The sequence below is a fragment of the Schistocerca nitens genome, chromosome 5 (genome assembly GCF_023898315.1).
Source record: "Schistocerca nitens isolate TAMUIC-IGC-003100 chromosome 5, iqSchNite1.1, whole genome shotgun sequence".
In the NCBI taxonomy this organism is placed as follows: Eukaryota; Metazoa; Arthropoda; class Insecta; order Orthoptera; family Acrididae; genus Schistocerca; species Schistocerca nitens.
Window position 1 is genome coordinate 450,316,086 of NC_064618.1, and position 23,734 is coordinate 450,339,819.

A 23,734-nucleotide genomic window follows, 5' to 3' on the forward strand; every position below is an offset into this window, starting at 1 on the left:
TAACCTCCCAACTGCAAATAGCTGCCCTACACTCCCTCCACCTCATCCTTGTTTGCTCCCACAAGCAGCACCTTACCATCCCCCACCCCTACCCTGCTATCCCCTTCCCCACCCCAGCCTCCTCCTTACCCCCACCACTTGGTTGCTTCTCTCATCATGTGCTGCTGCTCACAGCCTGGCTTTAACACCCAGACCATGGTGATGTGAGTGAGAGTTGCGTTTGTGTGTGTGTGTGTGTGTGTGTGTGTGTATGTGTGTGTGTGTGTGTGTGTTTATTTCCAGTGAAGACCTTGTTGGCTGAAAGCTTGCTGTCTGATAGTCTCTTTGTTGTGCCTACCTGCGACTCAGAATCGCCACTATAAGGTGGGTAGCAGTTATCCTTTTCATAATATAATTATTTTTATATGTTATTTAATTTCAGGTTATTTAAAGTATGTTTTTAGAAAGAGTCAAATGTCTGCTTTCAAATGAATGAGATCAGCACTTCATATTCTGCCTATGAGCTCAAAATGTTTTTCCTTTTTTACTGTAGTATAATTTTCAGTTAATTATAACTTTTAATTAACTGAACTTTTCATAAAACCAATGGCATAACCACAATCAGGAATATCAGTAGAACCAACAGAACAATAAGTTAACTTAGAACTATGCCCAAATAACATTTTGGAATATTTATGTCCATATTACATATTACTTGTGCAACTGTACTGAAAAAAAGTGTGGAAAAATATAGTTATTCGTGGGAGTAGGAAACATAACAGATGGAGGATTCCTAACTTGTGTCTCATGCATCTTGGTGTAATGTAGTCTACACTGTGAATCAAATTGGCTCTTGTTCATCTGTGATTGATGAGAGTGTAGATACTTGTATGTGTTTATGGCCACAACCAGTCAGTAATTCGACTGGTTGCAATCATAAATATGTAGCTATTAATGGTTTCTGTCTTGTATAGACTTGCAGGAGAAGTTTCTGTGCTGATGGGGACATTTGTCTGGATTTATCCTTAAAATGTACCTACTTCTCCCACTCATTTCACCATCTGTTTTCCAAAACTTGTATCCTATGCTGATGATCCATAATAGCACTGGAGCATGTCAGCTGTATGATATCTAGACTAATTACCTGGCATCCATTGCTAGTGGCTGTCCTATCTGGCCCAGCAACACCGACTGTGACACTGTGTCTCACTTCACTATTACAAGCTGGTCCAAGACTTGGTATGAACAGGCATGTTCTGCTATGAAAAGTTGTCACTTGCATCCTGAAGGTGACATGTCTACAGAAAAATATTGGTGCACTGAGAGGTGTCTGTCATGGTAGAAGAAATAGTTGGTTAATCCGTTAGCTCACAGGCTGCCCCAAAACAATCATCACCTCACTCTAGACTTCACTTGGGATTATGCTGTCAGGTTGACTTCAAAATTTTTCCACATGTATGTGTAACATTGGAGTCTTGATCTTCCTGTGGCTGATGGACTTTTATGTTTGGATATTATTCCAGTTAGGATGCTGTTGAGACTTGTTTCCTCAATGCATATGATGACTTGGCTTTGAACTGATGCCTGGCTTTCTGCCATTGTATATCCTGTACCTGTTTTACCAGTGTACTTGTAATACTAAGTGTACATACGCATATATACTACTTAAAATACAGACTAAAGTTATTTTCAATGTTCACCAAATATCATTAAAAAAAAGAAGTTTTTTTATCATTTACTATCAGTATATGATCTCTATAGTCGTCATTTTACTTTTAAAGGTGATCTTGCTACTGCTATTCGCAAGAAAGGTGGAATGGTGTTTGGCGTGTATCATTCCCTGTTTGAATGGTATAATCCTATGTACCTGAAAGACAAGTCTTCAGGATTCAAGACTCAAGACTTTGTGAAACAGAAAACCATCCCAGAGCTGTACGAGCTGGTAAGCATAGCACACATTTTGAGAGTCATCAATATAACAACTATTTGCAATAAATTATCTGTGTTCCACTAAGGCAAATTGTCAGCATATTAAATTAACTTAATTTTTTGATAAACAAAAAAATTGTGGCAATGGAAACATGGAAGTTTGAATACAGCATAAATAAATGTAAATTGTGTTGTGTTGATTGGTCTATAAGAAAATTATCATCATACTTTCAATCTTATAATTTGTTTTATGTGAATATGAGATAACAAGAAAAGAATAAATGTTGCATTTAGTAAAGCAAGCAAGGTTGTGTCATTCAGCACACAAGAGGTGGGCCATTTGTTCTCATCATTGTGTTCCTTTTTCTTTGGCTCTAGCTCCCAAATTAAGCAACACACAACTTAAAAAAAAAATAAAAATAAAAAAAAAAAATAAAAGAAATGCGATTTGGTATTATGCATTTGGAGTTGTTCATAGAACTGTCTTTGATGTTCACGTTTACTGACGAGTTTTGAGACTGATGTTGCTTTGTTGTTGTAGTTTATTATAGCTTTACGTTGAATTATGCAAAGCGGTATGGATTTTAAGTTAATGTAATGTTAAATTCCTCTCTTTCCTGTGGTACCTTTGTATTATTTGCTCAGTATTTTGTTGTTCGTTTTCCTAAACTGTTTTATAATAATTTTTTTGCTTTCCAGTTTATCAGAAACTTCATATTGTCAGTGTTTTCCAAACTGCACCCATACATTATGTATGTCTTTCAAATCTCAGAACTTTTTTATGTTTCATGCATTTCACCTTTAATGGCAAACTTGTCACCTCTGTGGAACATTACTGTTATTTCCACTTAGAAACTTCAACTGCTGTGTTCATTCAAGGATACATGTTAAGTTGTTCTTTTCTCTGTAACTTGTGTAGCCATGATTTCAATTTGTTCTTTTCCATCCAGTTCACTTACCTTTCAACATTATATTCTTATTGTACTGGACTTAGCTGATGTATGGATACAAAGTTTTATTTAAATAGTTTTGTTGTCCAGGATTTGCGAAGTCTGTGGAAATAACTGTGCTCACGAGCTGAAATTTATTTGAGTGCATTGGTCAAGATTATGAAGTAACCCCTAAAAACTAATAACAAGGCACTCTCTCATGTCTGTTACTGCAAAATCCTAACTTAACTTTTGTCTGGCAGTCGTTATCTACCTCAGAATTCCTTGGAAACATTGACATCAATGTTTTACTCATCTCATAATGCTAGTATGTTCCACAATTTTCATGAACAGTCCGTTTGCACCTCTAGTCGTATACACACATTTTACCTTTGCACTGGACATATTACTGGATACTATCTTGTTGCAAAATTTATTTCTTGCCATTATCCAAATTCTTGCAGTCGTTTTATTTACCTGGGTTTTTTCTTCTAGGTAATGTGTAATGCACTTAAATAACTTTAATTGAAAATAGTGAGACCTGTTACACTTTCCCTTCAAAATGTACTAAAATTCCATTAACTCAAGCTGCATACATCTGTGTTCTTCTTACCAATCCTTTTCTCGTAACAAAAAGCAAAGATTATTTTCCCTCTTGGGGTATGGAGGAATCCAACCATTTGAAAGCTGGGGACACACAGCAGCAGTACTGTGTACCAGTCACAGAAATATGGACTCCCTACATTCTCTATTGTAAAGGGATGTATGGAGAAGAGTGGAGGGATGAATGGTTATACAGGGAAGTAAATGATTTGATAGTTGGGGGAGCATGGCAGCCATGCTCTGTAATAGTCACATAACTGTTCCCCTATGTATTTAACTCTCACTGCTGAGACTGTACTTTTTTATTTACACTATGTTTCTTCACCAAATACCCTCATGAATCTGGACTAAAACAGTTGATACAAGTTTTCATGCGGTTACAGGTACACCACAAAAAGGACTATGATATTCAAGGAGAAATTCTTTGTTCTCATTCACGATCTTCTTAGATCTTTTTTTGGTGTTTACAAGGACTATACCTCTTTCCCAAAATATAGGGCCTTTAACTGTACCACCATGTCTATTCTGTCTTTCTTGCATTTCCTTTTTCATCTTTTCTTTGATGATTTTCTGGTGTTCTGTTTCCTTTTGTGTATCATTCAATTTACCATTGCTTTAGTGAATACTACGAGAGCTATTCATAAAATACCTTCCATTTCATTGAAAAAAAAAAAAAGAATTTTTACTACAATACTTTGAAAATACATATTTGATGTGCCCCGATAGCAGTGTGTGTTAAAACACTGCCTCTGGGATGGGGAGGTGCATCAGACCTGGATTGAATCTGCCCAATGGACTAATGACAAAGGTCAGTGTGCTGGCCAGCCTGGATGTGGGTTTTAGGCAGTTCCCCTCATCTCACTGTGTGAATACCAGGCTGATACCCAAGTCCTGCCTCAGTTGCTTGACTTACAAACAGTTAGAAAACTCTCACTCATTTTCACATGACTGAGATTATGTGCAGACAGTTGAGGTATACATGTTCTGTCCTGAGGAGTAAAAGAGGTGGTGGCAGGAAGGGCATCTGGCCACCCCCTTGAAATAACCTTGCCAAATCTGTTAATAGCCAGGCTAACCTCATGCTTATGCAGGACAAAGGCACAAGAAAAAGAAGAAGAAGAAATGAAAATACATTGTCTAATTTATTTTGCCATGTAATTTTCAGCCACATTGAGACATTTTTTGTAGTGTCTGATGAGCTGTGAAATTCTTTAACTGTAGAATTCTGATGCTTTCAACTGCATCGAAACTATGATGCTGTTTTTCAACTATTTGTCATTTCCAGTGCGCTTTGAACTAGCCACTTCTTAATGTGCTTGAAAAGATGATAATTGCTAGGCACCAAATCAGGGCTCTCGGGAGGGTGATCCAGTAATTTCATTTGAACTCTTGCAGTTTGGTTGTAGTGTGTCATGTTGTATGCAAACAGGAAATGCCTTGCAGGAAATTCATTCTAGAGCTCAGAATACGATGGTGTTTGCTTCGAATTGCCTGTTAGTGAGTTATAGTAACTTTTAACATTCATGGTGGCATTTCTCTCCAAGATCTCCACTAGCAAACTTTCTGTTCAGTCCCAGATGGCAGCTACTGTGAGTTTCCTGCTGGAAAGTGTTTGACACCATTTCCTGAGTTTTTCCAGTGATCCAGTAAGATATCACTGCATTCATTGCAGTTGTCTTTCTGCATTCGTTTACTGCATCCATGTCTGACCTTCTGTCACAGTCTGGTCAAGAAAAGCTTCATCTTCTCTTTTGTAACAAACAAGAAAGGGCAGTGCTACTGCCACATGCTGAGACTTTTGTTCTTCAGAAAGGAGTTTAGGCACCCATCTGGCATTAAATTTCTGATAGCCCAAATCTTCGGTAATCACTTTGTACAGAAGAGAACGACTAATGTGTGGAAAATGCAAGCAAAGATCTGAGATGGTGAATCTATGGTTTTCTCCAATCCTTTCATCAACCAAATGAATCCGCTCTGCTTTCACAATACTTAGTCAACTACTTTTCTCTTCTTCTCATCATGGACATTGTTTGCACATTTTTGAACATACAGCATCATTGTCTTACAACACCTTCTCTCATTACACTTGGTCCATTAATTTCACAACTAGACAGAGTTTTCTAGTGGGCCAAAAAATGATTAAAGTAAATAAAATCAAACAAAGGAAAACCTAGGATGGATGCCTCTATCGCCAAGTAGGATTGTAAGATAGGGATCAGTTTTAAGATGGTGGACTGTGGTTCTTTCTGCAGATGTAAGGTTAGTTTGCTTGTTGAGGAATTTGGGGAATAACAGTGAGGCAAGGTTTGAGGTAAAGATACTATGGAAAGTTAACAGGGGGTGATTTGGGGGTAGTGGGGTTGGATCACGGTTGGTCAGGGGGTGATTTGGGGGTAGTGGGGTTGGATCACGGTTGGATGGAGGAGTGAACTGAGTTAGGTAGGGTTCAATGGTGGTCGTTGGTTGAGTCTAATTGGTAGGGTTGTATACCTTACTTTCAAAGCAGAAATAATTGTGGATTAGGATAAAGTTAGTAAGGTGTATGAGTAATTAGGTAGTGGTTTTGGAGTCTGAAGGTCATTGGGAAAGATAGTTTTCTACAATGGCAAGACCATGGGCATGAGGGTTGTTGGTATAGGGAGGTAGCGTCAACAGTGACGAGTTGGATACAGAAGGTCAAGTGGTGAGGATGGTGGAGAGTTGTTGAAGGAAGGGGTTGGTATCTTTGATGTGGGAGACTAGATTATAGGCAGTTGGTTGAAGATGTTGGGCAATTGAGGGCCAAAATTCTTTCGGTGGGGCCACAGTAACCAGCCATAATGGGTCGCCCAGGATTGTTGGGTTTGTGGATTTTGGTGAGCATTTAAAACTTGGGTGTGTGGGCTGTCATAGGTGTGAGGAGAAATGCATTCAAGGTAAAGGTTCTGGGAAGGGGGCTAAGGCTTTAAGCAAGGATTTTAGATTGTGTTGACTTATTGGATTGGGTCTCACTGGCAGAGTTTATATATGGAGTTAGATAATTGGTGGTGGCCTTCTACCTGGTGTTCACTGCAATTGATAACAACAACGGTGGAACTTTTGTCTGTAGGTAGGATGATTAGGTCAAGATTTGTTTTGAGGTTGTGTATGGCTGTTCTTTCACCAACTGAAAGGCTGGTGTTCTTAGGTAGGGACCTGGGGAAGGACGGTGTGGGTACATGGGAAATAAGGAATTCCTGGATGGTGATGAGTGGGTGGTTAGATTTGAGGGGAGGAGGATCACAGTTTGCATGATGGTAGGAACTGGAAGAGGCTGGGTTCAAAGTTGAAATTATATTGTTTTTGGTTGGATGAATTGACTGCAAAGAAGAGCTTCCATTGCAGGGATCTGAAGAGGAAGCGTAGGTCTTTGAAAAGTCCAGCATGGTTAAATTTGGGTGTAGGGCGAAAACTAAGGTCTCTGAATGGAACTGAAACTTCTGTGAGGCTGAGGATTTTGGTGAAAGGTTAACAACTGTGTTCCAGGAATGTTTTGGCTCTGGATTTATTGGAGTGTTGGTAGGGAGTTTTGGGGGATGTGACAGATTGAAAAGGTCAAATAGGCTGGGTTTAGGTGCTATGATGGATGGACAAGGAGGAAAACTGTGGGTAGAACAGGGGTGTGATAATGGTACCCCTTGGTAGTAGCAGGATGTCAGCAGGTTGGATAACATATGGAGGTGGTGTCAGGAGTGCTCCTCCAGGTGCAGGAGTGCAAGGAATTCAATTTCAGAGATGTGATGTACAGAGTAGGGATTGCACAGTAGTAGTGTCTTGTGGAGGGAGCAGAGTTGGTTCTGGGATGCGTGTTCCATGAAGATGTGTTTTTGCAGTACCAGGTTTGTGAAGGCCAGGGATTGTCAGAATCTGAAAAGTTGAAAGTCATTGTGAAAGGAGGGGTGGGATTAAGAGAGAGAAATCTTAATGGTTAGGCCATTTGGGGGAATCAATGTTTTATAAAGCATTTGAGAAATAGGATGTGGGACTGGGTTTTAGTCAGAGAAAGGGATACTTTTCTGAACTGGTAAAAAAAGATAGAGCAGGGATGCATTGTGGCAGGAATGGTGTAAAGGAGATTGGCATGACGCAGATATGGGCAAAATAGGTGTTGATGGTTGTGAGAGGAGTTGGATAAGAGAAAAGATATGTAACAAATACATAAAGACATGCATAAACATGCACAGATACATAAAAAATATGCATGAATACTTTAAAATAGTACAGAAACGTGGGAGGAAAGGAATGGTGAGGTATGGGAGTGTGCATGTGTTGTGATAAGGGAAAAGAGGGGTAGGGCCTGTGTTGTGCGTGTATGATTGTTGATACAGTGTGGCTCAGAAATAGGTGAGGTTTGGAAGATGGTGAATAAACACCTATCCATCCGATCCCTGCAATGGAAGCACTTCTTTGCTGCCAATCCCTCCAACCAAAACCAATCTAATTCCAACATTGAACCTTGCTTCTTCCATTTCATACCACCATCCAACTGAAATCCTCCTCATCTCCCACCTAACCACCCATTCCTCACCCACCAGGAAATCCTTACCTTCAACTTAGCCTCATCAACCTACCCCAGGTTCCACCTCAGAACACCAACATTTCAGTAGTACCTCAGAACACCAACATTTCAGTAGAAGAAAGAATAGCCATGTTGTTGTTGTTGTGGTCTTCAGTCCTGAGACTGGTTTGATGCAGCTCTCCATGCTACTCTATCCTGTGCAAGCCATACACACCCTCAAATCAAATCCAGCCCTAATCATCCTACCTACAGATGAAGGTTCCACCGCTGTTGTTATGAATTGCAGTGACTTTCTGGCAGAAGGCCACCACCAATTACCTGACTCCATATATAAACTTCTGCCAGAGTGACCCCATCCCAGAAGTCAAAACAACCTACATTCCCTGCTTAAAGCCTTAGCCCCTTCCCAGAACCTCTCTTCTGAATGCATTTCCCTCCTCACACCTATGACAGCCCACACACACACCTTTTAAATGGTCATCAAAATCCACAAACCCAACAATCCTGGATGCCCCATTGTGGCTAGTTCTTGTGCCTCCACTGAAAGAATTTTGGCCCTCATTGACCAACATCTCCAACCAATTGCCCATAATTTAGCATCCCACGTCAAAGACACCAACCACATCCTTCAACACCTCTCCACCATCCCCACCACTTTATCTTTTGTATCCCTACTCGTCACTGTTGATACCAGCTCCTTTTAGACCAACATCCCTCATGCCCCTGCTCTTATCGCTGTTGAACACTACCTTCCCCAATGACCTTCAGACTACAAAACCACTGCCTTATTCCTCATGCACCTTACTAACTTTATCCTGACCCACAATTATTTCTCCTTTGAAGGGAAGGTATACAAACAAACCCATGCCGCAGCATGGGCACCTGCATGCCACCTTCCTATGCCAACCTGTTCATGGACCATCTAGAGGAGGCCTTGTCCTCTCGGATGGCTCAATCCTCACCTCTGTTGACATTAAACCCACCAACCACCAATACTGCACTATGGCAGCTGTCATCCTTTTCACACCAAAAAATCACTCCCATACAGCCTGGCCACTTCAAGATGGTGTATCTGAAATGGTGAGAACTTCCCTGCTCAGTATGCTGAGAATCTCACCAAGACCTTAACATACAGGCACTATCACTCAGACCTAGTCCTCTAACAAATTTTCCATGCCATTTCCCCTCACACTCCCAATCCTCCCACTACCACCAAGAACCCAGTACTGCCGTGGACTGGAACAACTGAACCACATCCTTCTCCAGGACTTTGATTACCTATCATCATGCCCTGAAATGAGGAACATTCAACCCAAAATCCACCCCTCCCCTCCCAAAGTGGTATTCTTTAATCCACCCAATCTCCACAACATTCTAGTCCATCTCTATGCCACTTCCAACCTCAACCCCATGTCACAAGGATCATATCCCTGTGGAAAACCCAGGTGCAAGGTTGGCCCAATCCACCCACACAGCACTTCCTCTTCCTGTCCTGTCTCAGGTTTATCCTACCCATCATGGGCCAGGCCACCTGTGAAAGCAACCATGTCATTTACCAGGCGTGCTGCAGCCATTCCACAGCTTTTTACGTTGGTATGACTGCCAACCAGTTGTCGAGCAGTATGACTGGCCACTACCAAAATGTGGCCAAGAGCAAAGTAGATCACTCTGGGACACAACATACAGCTGAACATAACATGCTCGATTTCAATGGCTGCTTCACTACCCAAGCCATGTAGATCCTCTCCTCCACAATCAGCTTTTCTGAACTTTGTGGATGGATGTTATCCTTACAACACATTCTCTGCTCCCATAAGTATCCCAGCCACAACCTATGGTAACATACTGTCCCCACACTCTCCACCCAAGAGTTTCCACTCAGACTGTCCTACCATCTTCTCCCCCTTCTTGTCTCCCACCTTCTTTGTGTGCCTTCATTCCTTTTTTTCCCCATCTCCCTTCCCCACAACCTCTTGACACTGTGCGTGTTGGCATTCTAGTCCCTGCACACTGTGCCAGACAGCCTTTTGTCTCTCCCCCCACCCGTACACTACTATCCCTTCCCCTTCTGTCCCCACCCCCCTCTCCAGATTGCTGCTTGCTTCTAATGTGATGGCTGCATTCCAGCCTGTGCTGCCAGTATTGGCAGTCATAGGTGCATGAGGTGTGCTTGCTTTTGCTGATGAAACCTGTGGCTGAAAGCTTTATGTAAGAGTCTTTTTATTGTGCTTGTCTGCAACTGGATGTCTTCTTTGCGGTAAGGAGCACTATGTCTTTTCCTACATTGTTGTTTTGTGGGTTCTCTTTATACAACAGTATCATGTGCCAAAAATACTGTGCCAGCTTATGCAGTAAGTTATTTATTTCTATTGTATACAGTAATATCCCTGTAATACTCCTTGGGATACTTCTGAAGTTATTTTTACGTCTGAAGATTTCTTGCCTTCAAGAGTGACATGTTGTGTTCTGTTTGCTTGGAACACTTCAATCCATTGATACAGCTGGTCTGATATTTTGTATTCTCAGATTTTGTTCATTAGTGAACAATGTTGAACTCTATCAAACACTGTCTTGAAGTCAGGGAACACAGCATCAACCTAGATAGCAGTATCTTCTGCCCTCTGGGTCTTGTAGACGAACAGTGAGCCAGATTTCACACGATCGTTGTTTGTATAATCTATGTTGATTCCAACAGAGGAATATATGGTGTGTAAATATTCATTGTCTGCATTGTTCTACAGTGATGCAGAGGGAGCGAGATGAAAAATTTGATATGGGACACATGTGATCGACCAAGTAGGGAAACTACTGCAAATTTACCTACAAAAGCCACCTAAGCTACAGCGCATGTGCAGTGTGTGAGATTTTCAATATTCTCTCATCTTCTGCATGCATTCTATTGCTCCAATCACACAATGGAAACTCTGGACTGCAAGTCAACAATATAAGGATTAGATAGACGGCTATTTACCATAAAGATATCCGCGGCTCATGGTCTTGCGGTAGCATTCTTGCTTCCCGCGCACGGGGTCCCTGGCTTCGATTCCCGATGGGGTCAGGGATTTTCTCTGCCTCGAGATGACTGGGTGTTGTGTGTCTTTCATCATCATTTCATCCTCATTCACTCGCAAATCGCCGGTAGTGGCGTTAAAGAACTTGTGGAGCGGCGGCCGAACCGCACTGTGAAGGGTCTGCCGGCCACCAATGCCATACGCTCATAATGATAAAGATGATGCATTAAGTTGCTGATAGTCACACTAGGTTTTGGCCACAGCCTTTGTAAGAAGAAGAAGAAAGAGAAACGCGCGCACACACACACACACACACACACACACACACACACACACACACACACATTCATTCATGCTATCAAGCACACACCTCATGCACACATGATCGCCATCTCCAGCAGCTTGGATCAGAATTCAGCTGTCATGTAGACTGGAAGCAGCAGTCTGGAAAGGGTGGGAAAGGGGAAGGGTTACCAGTGTACAGGTGGAGGCAGAGAAGAGCACTGCCTAATGGAGTGTGTAGAGACTAGACATGCAACAATCACAGTGTTAGGAGTCTGTGGGGCAGTGAGGAGGGGGGGGGGGGCGTGGAGTAAAAAAGGAGAGGAGTGAGGAAGGAGAAAGATGGGCAGGTTTGTTAGCAGAGGGTGTCACACAAAGAGGGTGGAAGACAAGAATAGGGAGGAGGTGATAGGACAGAGGGGTTGAAAACTGTTGGGTGGAGCTTATGGGGACACTATGCTACCAAAGGTTGAGGCCAGGAGAATTTCAGGAGTGGAGAATGTGTTGTAAGGATGACTCCCATCTGTGTGGTTATGAAAAACTGGTGGTTGAGGGGAGGATCTGGATGGCATGAGTAGTGAAGCATCCATTGAAATCAAGCATGTTGTGTTCAGCTGCATGTTGTGCCACAGGGTGGTCTACCGGCGGACAGCTGGTTGGTAGTCAAATCAATACAAAAAGCTGTGCAGCGATTGCCACAGAACTGGTATATGACATTGCTGCTTTCACAGTTGCCCACCTCTGATGTGATAGGATAAGTCTGTGACAGGACAGAAACAGGAAATGCTGGGTTGGTAGATGGGGCAGGTGTTGTGCATAGGTCTTCGAGAGGGATTTGATCTCTGTGACAAGGGGTTGTGATTTGGAGTGGCATCGGGATGGACTAGGATGTTGTGGAGGTTGGGTGGGAAATGGGATACCACTTTTAGAGGGGTGGAAAGGATCCCGTGTAGGGTGTCCCTCATTTCGGGGCACAATGATAGGTAATAAGAGCCATAGCGAAGGATGTGGTTCAGTGGTTTCAGTCCAGGGTGGTATTGGCTGACAAAGGGGGCACTCCTCTGTGTCTGATTCTTAGGGTGTGGTGGGAGGATTGGGGGTGTGAGGGGAAATGGCATGGGAGATCTGTGTGCAGACTAGGTCTATGGGTTAGTGTCTGTCTGGAAGAGCCTTCATGAGACACTCAGCATACTGGGCAAGAGAGTTCTTGTTACCGCAAGTATACCATCCCCAGATGACCTGGCTCTATGGGAGGGACTTTTTGGTGTGGAATAGGTGACAGCTCTTAAAGTGCAGGTAATGTTGGTGGTTGGTGGGTTTAATGTGGGCAGAGCCTTCATGAGACACTCAGCATACTGGGCAAGAGAGTTCTTGTTACCGCAAGTATACCATCCCCAGATGACCTGGCTCTATGGGAGGGACTTTTTGGTGTGGAATAGGTGACAGCTCTTAAAGTGCATGTAATGTTGGTGGTTGGTGGGTTTAATGTGGGCAGAGGTGTGGATGAAGCCATCAGAGAGAAGGACATCAACATCCAGGAAGGTGGCACACTGGGTTGTGGAGGACCAACTGAATCAGATGGGAGAGAAAGTATTGAGGATGTGTAGGAATAAAGATACAATGTTTGTCTTGTAGAAAATATGAATAGGACCTTTTTGCAGAAAATTTAAGGTAGTTTAATTTTTTATGGGGATATGTTTTCACTACAGGCTGCGATTTTAGAATTATTTAATAACAGTGTAGGCCTCTAGTTTTGTGTGTCTGTTCAAGGACCTTCCCAGAATATGGATATTTTTAAATCACTGTAACATCTAGTTCCTCCAGTGATATACAGTACTCTACTGCTGGAAGAGAGTTCATTAGCATAATTGATGTAGAATCTTATAGCCGGCCACTGTGGCCAAGCAGTTCTAGGCGCTTCAGTCCGGAACCACGCGATTGCTACGGTCACAGGTTCAAATCCTGCCTCGGCCATGAATGTGTGTGATGTCCTTAGGTTGGTTAGGTTTAAGTAGCTCTAAGTTCTAGGGGACTGATGACCCCAAATGTTAAGTCCCATAGTGCTCAGAGCCATTTGAACCATTTAGAATCTTATAGGTATCCCATCAGGTCTATTAGCCTTTCTTATGTTGAATGATTTCAGTTAATTTTCTACCCTGTGGTCATTTAGTTCGATACAATGGTTTAAAGCAGGAATCACAGTATGAGCTCCCCCAGTGAAATAAGTTTGGAAAAGGAATTTAGTACTTCAGCCTTCTCTCTGTCATCCTTCATTTCATTGCCACTGTGATCACAGTGGGTCTGGACAGATAGCTTTGCTAATTTAACATAGGATTAAAACTTCTTAGTAGATAGAATTTTATAGTTGAATGTATTGAATGCTTCATGCATGGCTCTCCTTGTGCTAATTTTAGTTTTGTTCAGTTTGTGTTTGTCTGTTAGGCTTTGGCTATGTTTAAATCTGCAGTGAAGGTCTCTTTGCTTTCAAAACAGCTTTCTAATCTGCTGTCAAACCATGGTGAGTCCTTTTCACCTCTCACAGCTTTGTTTGGCACATATTTGCTTAAGGCATATTGTACGGTGCTCTTGAGCTTAGTCCATAGATACTCAACATTTTCAGTCTGAGATATGAGTGCTTCAGGTTAGTCACTCAGGTAATTTGAAATATGTTTCAATCACATATATCTTTGTACCTTTTCTACATTCATATATACCCCCATCTTCAGTGATGCTATAATAGCCTTATGACCACCGATTTCCTGTTCTACATTAACTGAATTGAAAAGTTCAGGCCTGTTTGTAACCCAGAGATCTAATGTGTTATCTTCACAAGTCAGTTATCTGATTAACTGCTCAAGATAATTTTCAGACAAGGCATTTAGAACAATTTCGTGATTTCCTATCCACCACTACTGTTCCTGAGTATGGTTTTATACAATCATACAACTACCATGTTTTGTTCATCTTTAACACTTATCTGCACTCGCATTTTTTAGCATTTAAAGTATGTATTAACCTCACTAGATATTATTGTATTATTTATAACTGTAAACACTGCTTCAGCACCAGCATTCGGTCTATCTTTGTAAGATACATTCCAATTGAAATTTAGAATTTCATTGCTATTAATATCTGGTTTCAGCCAGGTTTCTGCCTCTAGTATTAAGTGGTCATTATTACCATTATAAGTAAGGCTAGTTCTGGGACTTTTTCATGAAAGCCCAGGCAGTTAACTAATACTGTATTCACTATTTCTTTCTCTGATCTGTGATGATGAAAGTTAATCCCTTTAAATTGTTGGGACTGATGTTCTTCCCTCTCTGAAATCACAACACAGATTACAAGCCAATGAATGGATTTCTCTATCCTGAAAAACCCATATATGTTTACTAAACATACTCTGCTTCCACAGTTACCATTTTCTCCATGTAATGAAGTCCTGAACTATTATGAGTGGTCCTACAATTATCCACACAATACCAAAGGCTGTGAAATCTGCATCTAAGATTGGAACACAATCATTTGAGCATCTGGTTTAAGCCTTCCACTTGGCTCCAAACCAGATGGCTGCAACATGCTAGCTCAGCTTCTAGCCCTTGCATGATGCTAGTTATTTTCACCAATGTAACCAGCCACCTGTAGCAACTGAGGAGAGCATGTAAACCGAGCTGTCAGGTGTCATCACTGCCTCCATGAGCCACAGTTTGTAGTTGGGTGCGTCCACTGCACACAACTGCCACTGGCAGAGCTGCCTCCATATCCTAGGTGAGACATCCAGGTGAATAAACAGAGTTGATGCTCTGCATTGCAGCAGTGGCCTCAACCATTGCTGCAATGAATGCTGAGGTAAAAGAAGAAACCCATTTATGGACACTGTTTGGTTTTTATGACTCTTTAAACTGCATCTTGAAAGCCACGTGCTGTTTGTTGTAAGTGGTATACCACTGTTTGCCTAAAGTATGAGCAATTGTGCCTGTCAACATAACAATTTTTGTGCCTGTGTGCACCTTAATGCACATTACATTATTCAGTGGATGGATGTACATCAACCCATGCCTGGCCTCCCTAATGGCCTTCTTTTCATGAGGTTATTTCATGTCTACAGCTTAAATAAAACCTCCAATGATAAAACATGATGAATCATGGAAGTATGTGAGGCAATACACAGTAGGCCAAGTGAATCTGAGTATGTTCGAAAATCTCAGATGTGGGAATCTGGAGCCTGTATCCAGCAAACATTAGGCACAATACCCTGTGTAAAATGTGAATTATTCATAAAATGCCGTAGTTGTCAATTATAATCTTTCACCTTCAATGGTCTTTTTATAGACTCCAAATATTTCACGCACCGATCATGGAACAGCCGCTAAAACATTGCAATTTTCAAAGTGTCTGTTCTGCATCTACATCAGCTGTTGAAATTCTTAATTAAGTAAACAAACAGATATAGCATTACTCCATATAATGGAGCATATTAACCAAATTTTGTATTTTTAATGTGCCTTGTAATATGTATGTAAATGGATGACATTGATGTTAAAGCGGTGTTAGACTGAATTTTGTTGTACTGGTACACACATGATGTTTTACATAATAACCAATTCTGGATAGAGCCTGTGTCTGAAATATTCATACATGTTTGTCGTCTGTGTCTGATCTTTTTACAGTGAATACTTTTGTCTATCATCATCTGCCAATTAATTCTTTGCTTTGTATGCACTCTTTGTTTGGAGCTGTGTATTAACTGGCATATTGTACTTAAACAGGTACAAAACTACAAGCCTGAAGTTATATGGTCAGATGGAGACTGGGAAGCAGGTGATACATATTGGACTTCACGGGATTTTCTTGCCTGGTTGTATAATGAGAGTCCTGTCAAGGATACTGTTGTTGTAAATGACCGTTGGGGAAAAGGTGTTACATGCAAGCATGGAGATTTTTATACATGTTCAGACCGCTATGATCCTGGTAAAGTATTGCTGTACCGCTAGTATCAGCTGACCTGTAATCAATGATATTTAAGTAATAACTTTTGTGACAATATATGTAATTGTGAAAAATTGATCTGTATGAAGCACTGTGTATATGTGTACAATTTTATCAGTGTACTTTACCATCTGGCACATTTTGTGTAACTGGAACATGTGTAATAATTATTTGTTGGCCCAATTCACCTTAATTGCATGTGCATCAATGCAAATGACCAAAACAAAATTAAAAATGTATCTACACTGGAAATAAAAATCCCATGTTGTTGTTGTGGTCTTCAGTCCAGAGACTGATGCAACTCTCCATGCTACTGTATCCTGTGCAAGCTTCTTCATCTCCCAGTACCTGCTGTAACCTACATCCTTCTGAATCTGCTTAGTGTATTCATCTCTGTCTCCCTGTACGATTTTTACCCTCCACGCTGCCGTCCAATACTAAATTGGTGATCCCTTGATGCCTCAGAACATGTCCTACCAACCAATCCCTTCTTCTAGTCAAGTTGTGCCACAAATTTCTCTTCTCCCTAATTCTATTCAATACCTCCTCATTAGTTATGTGATCTACCGATCTAATCTTCAGCTTTCTTCTGTAGCACCACATTTCGAAAGCTTCTATTCTCTTCTTGTCCAAACTATTTATTGTCCATGTTTCACTTCCATACATGGCTACACTCCATACAAATACTTTCAGAAACGACTTACTGACACTTAAATCTATACTTGATGTTAAAAATTTTTCTCTTCTTCAGAAATGCTTTCCTTGCCATTGCCAATCTACATTTTGTATCCTCTCTACTTTGGCCATCATCAGTTATTTTGCTCCCAAAATAGCAAAACTCCTTTACTACTTCAAGTGTTTCATTTCCTAATCTAATTCCCTTTCCCTCAGCATCACCTGATTTAATTTGACTACATTCCATTATCCTCGTTTTGCTTTTGTTGATGTTCATCTTATATCCTCCTTTCAAGACACTGTCCATTCTGTTCAGCTGCTCTTCCAGGTCCTTTGCTGTCTCTGACAGAATTACAATGTCATCAGTGAACCTCAAAGTTTTTATTTCTTCTCCATGGGTTTTAATACCTAGTCCAAATTTTTATTTTGTTTCCTTTACTGCTTGCTCAATATACAGATTTAATAACATCAGGTATAGGCTACAACCCTGTCTCGCTCCCTTCCCAACCACTGCTTCCCTTTCATGCCCCTTGACTCTTGTAACTGCCATCTGGTTTCCATAAAAATTGTAAATAGCCTTTCACTCCCTGTATTTTACCCCTGCCACCTTTAGAATTTGAAAGGTAGTATTCCAGTCAACATTGACAAAAGCTTTCTCTAATTCTACAAATGCTAGAAACATAGGTTTGTCTTTCCTTAATCTATTTTTTAAGATAATTCGTAGGGTCAGTATTGTCTCACGTGTTCCCATATTTCTACGGAATCCAAACTGATCTTCCCCGAGGTCGGCTTCTACCAGTTTTTCCATTTGTCTGTAAAGATTTCGCATTAGTATTCTGCAGCTGTGACTTATTAAACTGATAGTTCGGTAATTTTCACATCTGTCAACACCTGCTTTCTTTGGGATTGGAATTATTATATTCTTCTTGAAGTCTGAGGGTATTTCACCTGTCTCATACATCTTGCTCACCAGATGGTAGAGTTTTGTCAGGGCTGGCTCTTCCAAGGCTGTCAGTAGTTCTAATAGAATGTTGTCTACTACAGGGGCCTTGTTTCGACTTTAAGTCTTTCAGTGCTCTGTCAAACTCTTCACGCAGCATCACATCTCTCATTTCATCTTGATCTACATCCTCTTCCATTTCCATAATATTGTCCTAAAATCCCATATATCTTATAAATGGCCCAAAATGGTTGTGATTAATACTTCTGATGCACTTGATATTCTACACGTAGGCAGACAGTGAGAGAGTTAGTAATTTTTCTTGGATGTAAAAGCCACTGAAAAACTGTTGTGACAGTTGGACAGTATCACTGCAATTGAAGTGTCATAAAAATCCACTGCAGCTAAGCAACAAACACATGTCAATATCTAAACTTATATAGTAGTCAAATGTACCTGTGGTACATCATGCAATAATAATAATATGTATTCGTCCTTTCATCATTTTATAGAATGATATAGGCAAAACACTTTCTAAAGAGGCATACGATACACAGAATGCAATGATCATGCATCTCATTACTCCTAGAGTCACACATGCACGTGTGCACTCTCTCTCTCTCTCTCTCTCTCTCTCTCTCTCTCTCTCTCTCTCTCTCTCTCTCTCTCTCTCCCCCCCCCCTCCCTCCACCCATCCTTCTCTCCCTCCCCCTCCCTCCCTCCATCCCTTCCTCCCTTTGCCTACTCACCTTGCACCATTCCATACACTCAACTTTGGCAGCACAGTCATTATTGCACTTCACCAGGTCCATTATGACAGCTTGCTGAACATCCAACTACACTAAAACAATAAAACAGAAAAGCAGGAAAAAAATATTCTTTTTAATCCTGCAAATGTCACAATTTTAAGTTAATTAAAAACTTTCCTAGATGATTTCCAATTAATAATCCCTGTAATTATTCATATTGCTCATTTTTTAATTTTTTTGGGTTGCTTCATAAGTTCATAGCGCTTTTCCATAAGTTTAACATAACAAATACACAAAACAGATAATTTAGTCATTAATAGTATATTCTTCTTCAATATTTACAACAGTCTCCAAGTGCTGGGTAACCTTTCGATTCTGCAATTGTAGAACTCAACATGATTTTGAGGTGAACAACTTACCAAGCCATGTTCGGAACACACTTTCATCCGGAAAAGAAGTTCCTTGAAGGTTGTTTGATAAAAAGCAGAAAAAGTGAAAATCTGAGGGCACAATGTCGCAGAATGACTTCCCATCCCAACTCCTGTGTAGTGTTTCTTGTCAGTGTAGCAGAATGTGGGTGGCTGCTATCATGAAGTTGCATCATTCACACAGTCTTCCTGGTTGTTGATCTTCAATTGTGTCTGCAAGACGTTGCAGTTGTTAACAATAAATGTCAGCAGTTAATGGTTGCACCTCAGGGAAGCAATTCATAGTACACCATATCATTGCTGTTCCACCAGATGCATAACATTACTTTTATGGATGTGTGCAGGTCTTTGTACGAGAAGTTGCTGCCTTGTTTGGGCTCAACCATTCCTTTCTTTTCCTTATGTCAGCATGAAGACACCATTTCTCATCACCAGTACAGGATAGGAATGGTTGATGTTGTTCACAAGCCAACTGATGACAAGTGAGCAGATGTCAACATATCAACATATGGCCATCCCCTGATTTTTGTGATTTTGGCTTACAGTATGTGGTATCCATACACCCAATTTTTTATCCTTCCCAATTGAATGCAGATGTCACACAATGGTGGAATGATCACAGTTCATCACATTTGCCTGTTCTCAAATACGGTGATGATCATTGTGGATTAATGCATGTAAATAATATTCATCAAACCCCAAAGACCTTCCTAACTGTGGAGAGTCACTAGTCTCAAAGCAATGCTGCTTAAAATGAGAAAACTATTTTCTTGCTATGCTCTGTCCAATGGCATTATATAGACACACACACACACACACACACACACACACACACACACACACACACACACAGCATAAATGTTTCTGGTCGCCTGTGCTGCTGTCTCCCCTGTGTTGAACTCAAATGAAGAGCATGTTGGAAATGTTCTGATTTCTCCACTTGGTCCTCCATTTTCTAGCATCCACTCAGTATCTCCAAATGGCAAAATGAAAATGTGTAAATTCAAATAGCAACAGTGGACTACAAATAAAAAATGACAGTTGATAAATAAACCCATTGCAGCCGAAATACCAACATGCAAAACAAAAATGCTATGATCTTATACATCAAACTAATAAATGATTGTTTTGTGAATCTTGCATTTCCTCAGAACAGTATGCCATACCATAAGAGCTGTGCACTTTTGTATCATGAACACGTCACTCTCTGTTTAGGTGTTACAGATCTCCCTAAGTATTTTTAAGACAGTTTTTACTGAGTCTTTTTTCAGTAGTTTAAAGTTAGCTTCCTGTTTTAAATGTTCATCTAACCCTTTTCCAAGAAACTTTGTACAAGATTCAGTGCCACACCTAACTCAAACATTATAATTCTTCTGGGTTTTGTTCATGTATCTTCAAAGCTTGTCCATCTTTCTTCTTTTCTCTGTTGGTACGGAAACCTTTTGTTGGAAATCGGTTTCATTCTTTTTCATTTAATAAAAAGGTAATCCCATACTCATTTGGCGTTGGAGGAAATTCCAATCTGCAGGCTGAAAACACCACAAGACTGTTCATTTGATATCGACATTGCAAACCACCAGCATCCCTTATGGTGTGAGTATCTATGTGATAAGAGTGAATCAATAGTCTGGTTCATTTACCCCAGTCTCATACCCGAAGGAAAAAAACAAACAGAGCATCTATCTGAGACCTGAGCTCGTAACAGCGAAGACGAACCTGGTCATTCAGATTCTGGGAAAACAGGAAGAATCAGAGATTTCAAAACCTTCTCAAGCCACAGTAAAGAAAATTTATTGCCACCCTCAACATTCAGATTCTGGGAAAACAGGAAGAATCAGAGATTTCAAAAACTTCTCAAGCCACAGCAAAGAAAATTTATTGCCACCCTCAACATTCAGATTCTGGGAAAACAGGAAGAATCAGAGATTTCAAAAACTTCTCAAGCCACAGTAAAGAAAATTTATTGCCACCCTCAACATATAGACATTAAGCAAAACAATAAAATTCAAGCTCCTGATAGATACTGGTAACAAGTTCAGAATTCTTATACTCACTATACAAGAAACATGTTTTTGTAATGATGATCACTTTGGTTCAGATGTATATTGTTTAGAGAAAGGAAAACCTACATCTAGATATCCAAAAAGTTTTTTACTTACATTGAGCACTCATTCTTAGAACATATTTCTTCAATTTTGTCTTGCCTGCTTTTTGTCATGTGAATTTTGGATAGGACTTTTACTATTTGTGACTATGAGATTTGGAGTTTTATTTTCAGTGCTAACTTGTCATTACTTTATTGGTTAGTAACATGATGTGTGACTACTTTCAAAAACCATAGTGGTTTTTTGACACTGAATGTATTTTATACACTGCAATCTGTAAATGTGTAACTCTTTGTTTGCCTTGTTTTTGACAGGAGTTCTGCAGCCTCATAAATGGGAGAACTGCATGACTATTGATAGAAATTCATGGGGATATAGACGCAATGCACGACTGAAAGACTATTTAACAACACATGAACTAATCGAGGAACTTGCAAGAACTGTTAGTTGTGGTGGTAAGTAACAGAATCTCCATTCTTATATTCTAATGTTGCTGCGGGTGTGACCATGGCTCAGTAGCAGCAGCTTGAACTCACCCTACTTTGATGTACAGTGTGTTGTTTAAAGCCAACAGATCATTCAGCTTTATGTTAAAGGCTTTGGAGAATCTGAAAACAATTCAACTTCATGTGTTGCACTTTTCTACATTTGTATATATGATCCAGCCACATTAATGTGACCACCACCTATGTTCAATATCAACGAGCAATAACCACTCACAGACAGCTAGTGGTAGCACTAGCAGTGGAGGTTATATAAAACGTATCAGAGGACACAGAAAACAGTGCACTCATTGTCATAACGTGGAAACAGAATGATTTATCTTATGCACAGAAAGGCATAATCATTGGCTTTCAGGCCAAGGGTGGAAGGATTTCCTAAATTTCTAAGTTTATAAACTGTTGCATTCCACTGAGGTTAAAATATACCGTGCATGGCAAAATGGCAGTATAAAAAACTGGCACCAAGGCAACTGTTGTGCACCACAGGCCATAGATGACAGGGCCAAATGACAGCTTTGGAGATGTGTACAGATGAATAGACTTGCAACTGTTGAGCAACTGACCACCCAGATGAACTAAGGCACTACCAACAGTGTCTCCTCAACAACCATTCAGCAAATGTTGCTGTGTATGGGCCTCCATATCAGATGCCTGATCCATGTAACCATGCTGTCTGCTGTTCACTGGCAATGAAGGCTGGAATCTGCACACCAGTACTGCAATTGGACATCCACTGAATGTCGACGGGTGGCCTTTTCAGATGAATTGTGTTTTCTGCTCCATCAAACAAATGGTCATTGGGGTGTACGGTTTGAAATGTCTGAAAGCAAACAAGGAGGGAGTGTTGTGGTCTGGGGAATGTGTTCCTGAGTGATCTCATCATTCTGGAAGGCACAGTGGATCAACACAAGTATGCACTTAAAATAATAGAAAAGCCACAATCGCTTCAATATCGTTTACTAGATGACCGGTTTCAGCTTCAGTTTTATATTTTATGTAAAGAATGACCACGAAAGCAGTTTTTTTATTATTTTTATTGGTTGTGACAATGATTTTTATCAGATGGTCTGCTTCATGTGCCGTTATGTCCATATGGTTTTATTAATGTTAATCCACATTTCAGGTCCGATGATGGCACCTTCAGAGTGCTGACACTGGTCATCCAGTAAACGATATTGAAGTGATCTGGCTTTTCAATTATTTTAAAAACAGAGTGATCACCCCACGACACACCATGTGTTCACTGCAAAACAAGTATGCACCTATCCTTGGCGGCCATGTCCACCCCTACATGCAGTTTGTTTTTCCTCGCCACAGTGGCATCTACTAGCAGGACAGTGCAACATGTCACACAACTTGCAGTGTACGTGTGTTCTTCATATGGCGCAAGGATGAATTTACCGTACTCCACTGGCCACCAAACTCCCTGGATTTATAACCATTGAGAATCTGTGTGACCACCTCAATCAGGCGGTTCACACCCTGGATCCTCAACCAAGATCTGGTGACATGGCTGAAGTTGGCATGGCTCCACATCCCTGTCAGTACCTTCCAGGATCTCATTAATTTCTTCCCACATGTCTGTGCTGCAAAAGGTGGTTATTCAGGCTTTTGACAAGTAGTGGTCACATTGATGTGACTGGACAGTGTAATTACTACATTTATTCAGATGTGTTAATCAGCTCTCACTGAACCACGCAGTGTATTATTAACTACAGTAGTCACACATTTGGGAGGAGATGGATTAAAATCTCCATCCAGTTATCCATATTTTCATCTTCCTCTGTTTTCCAGAATCACTGCAGATTAATGGTGGATTGGTTCCTTCAGCAAAACTATCTGTTTTACTCCATATTCTAGCCCAGACTGTGGTACTGCTCAGTCTCCAGTGGCCTCATTATTTATGAGACATTAACTTTCTATCTTCTCTCCCTCCTTCAGTCAGTTGTGAGCAGGTGTGTTGAACCCTGCTCAACTAATTTTCATTCTGTCAGTAATTAAGTTCTTTTCATAAATCTGCAAGGTATTTTGCCTTGCTAATTAAGGCTTAGGTGATAATCCTCTGCTAGTGCTATGGT

At 40.7% G+C, this 23,734-nt stretch overlaps 1 protein-coding gene across 1 annotated transcript in view; it reads left to right on the forward strand.

The window, feature by feature from the left end:
- LOC126259895 (alpha-L-fucosidase-like) overlaps window positions 1-23,734 on the forward strand; it is a 138,555-nt gene that overhangs the window by 71,469 nt on the left and 43,352 nt on the right. The window contains exons 4-6 of the mRNA XM_049956974.1: window positions 1,761-1,921; window positions 16,037-16,238; window positions 21,468-21,608. Of these exons, the coding sequence (XP_049812931.1) occupies window positions 1,761-1,921; window positions 16,037-16,238; window positions 21,468-21,608 (504 nt within the window). The remainder of the gene's footprint in view (window positions 1-1,760; window positions 1,922-16,036; window positions 16,239-21,467; window positions 21,609-23,734) is intronic.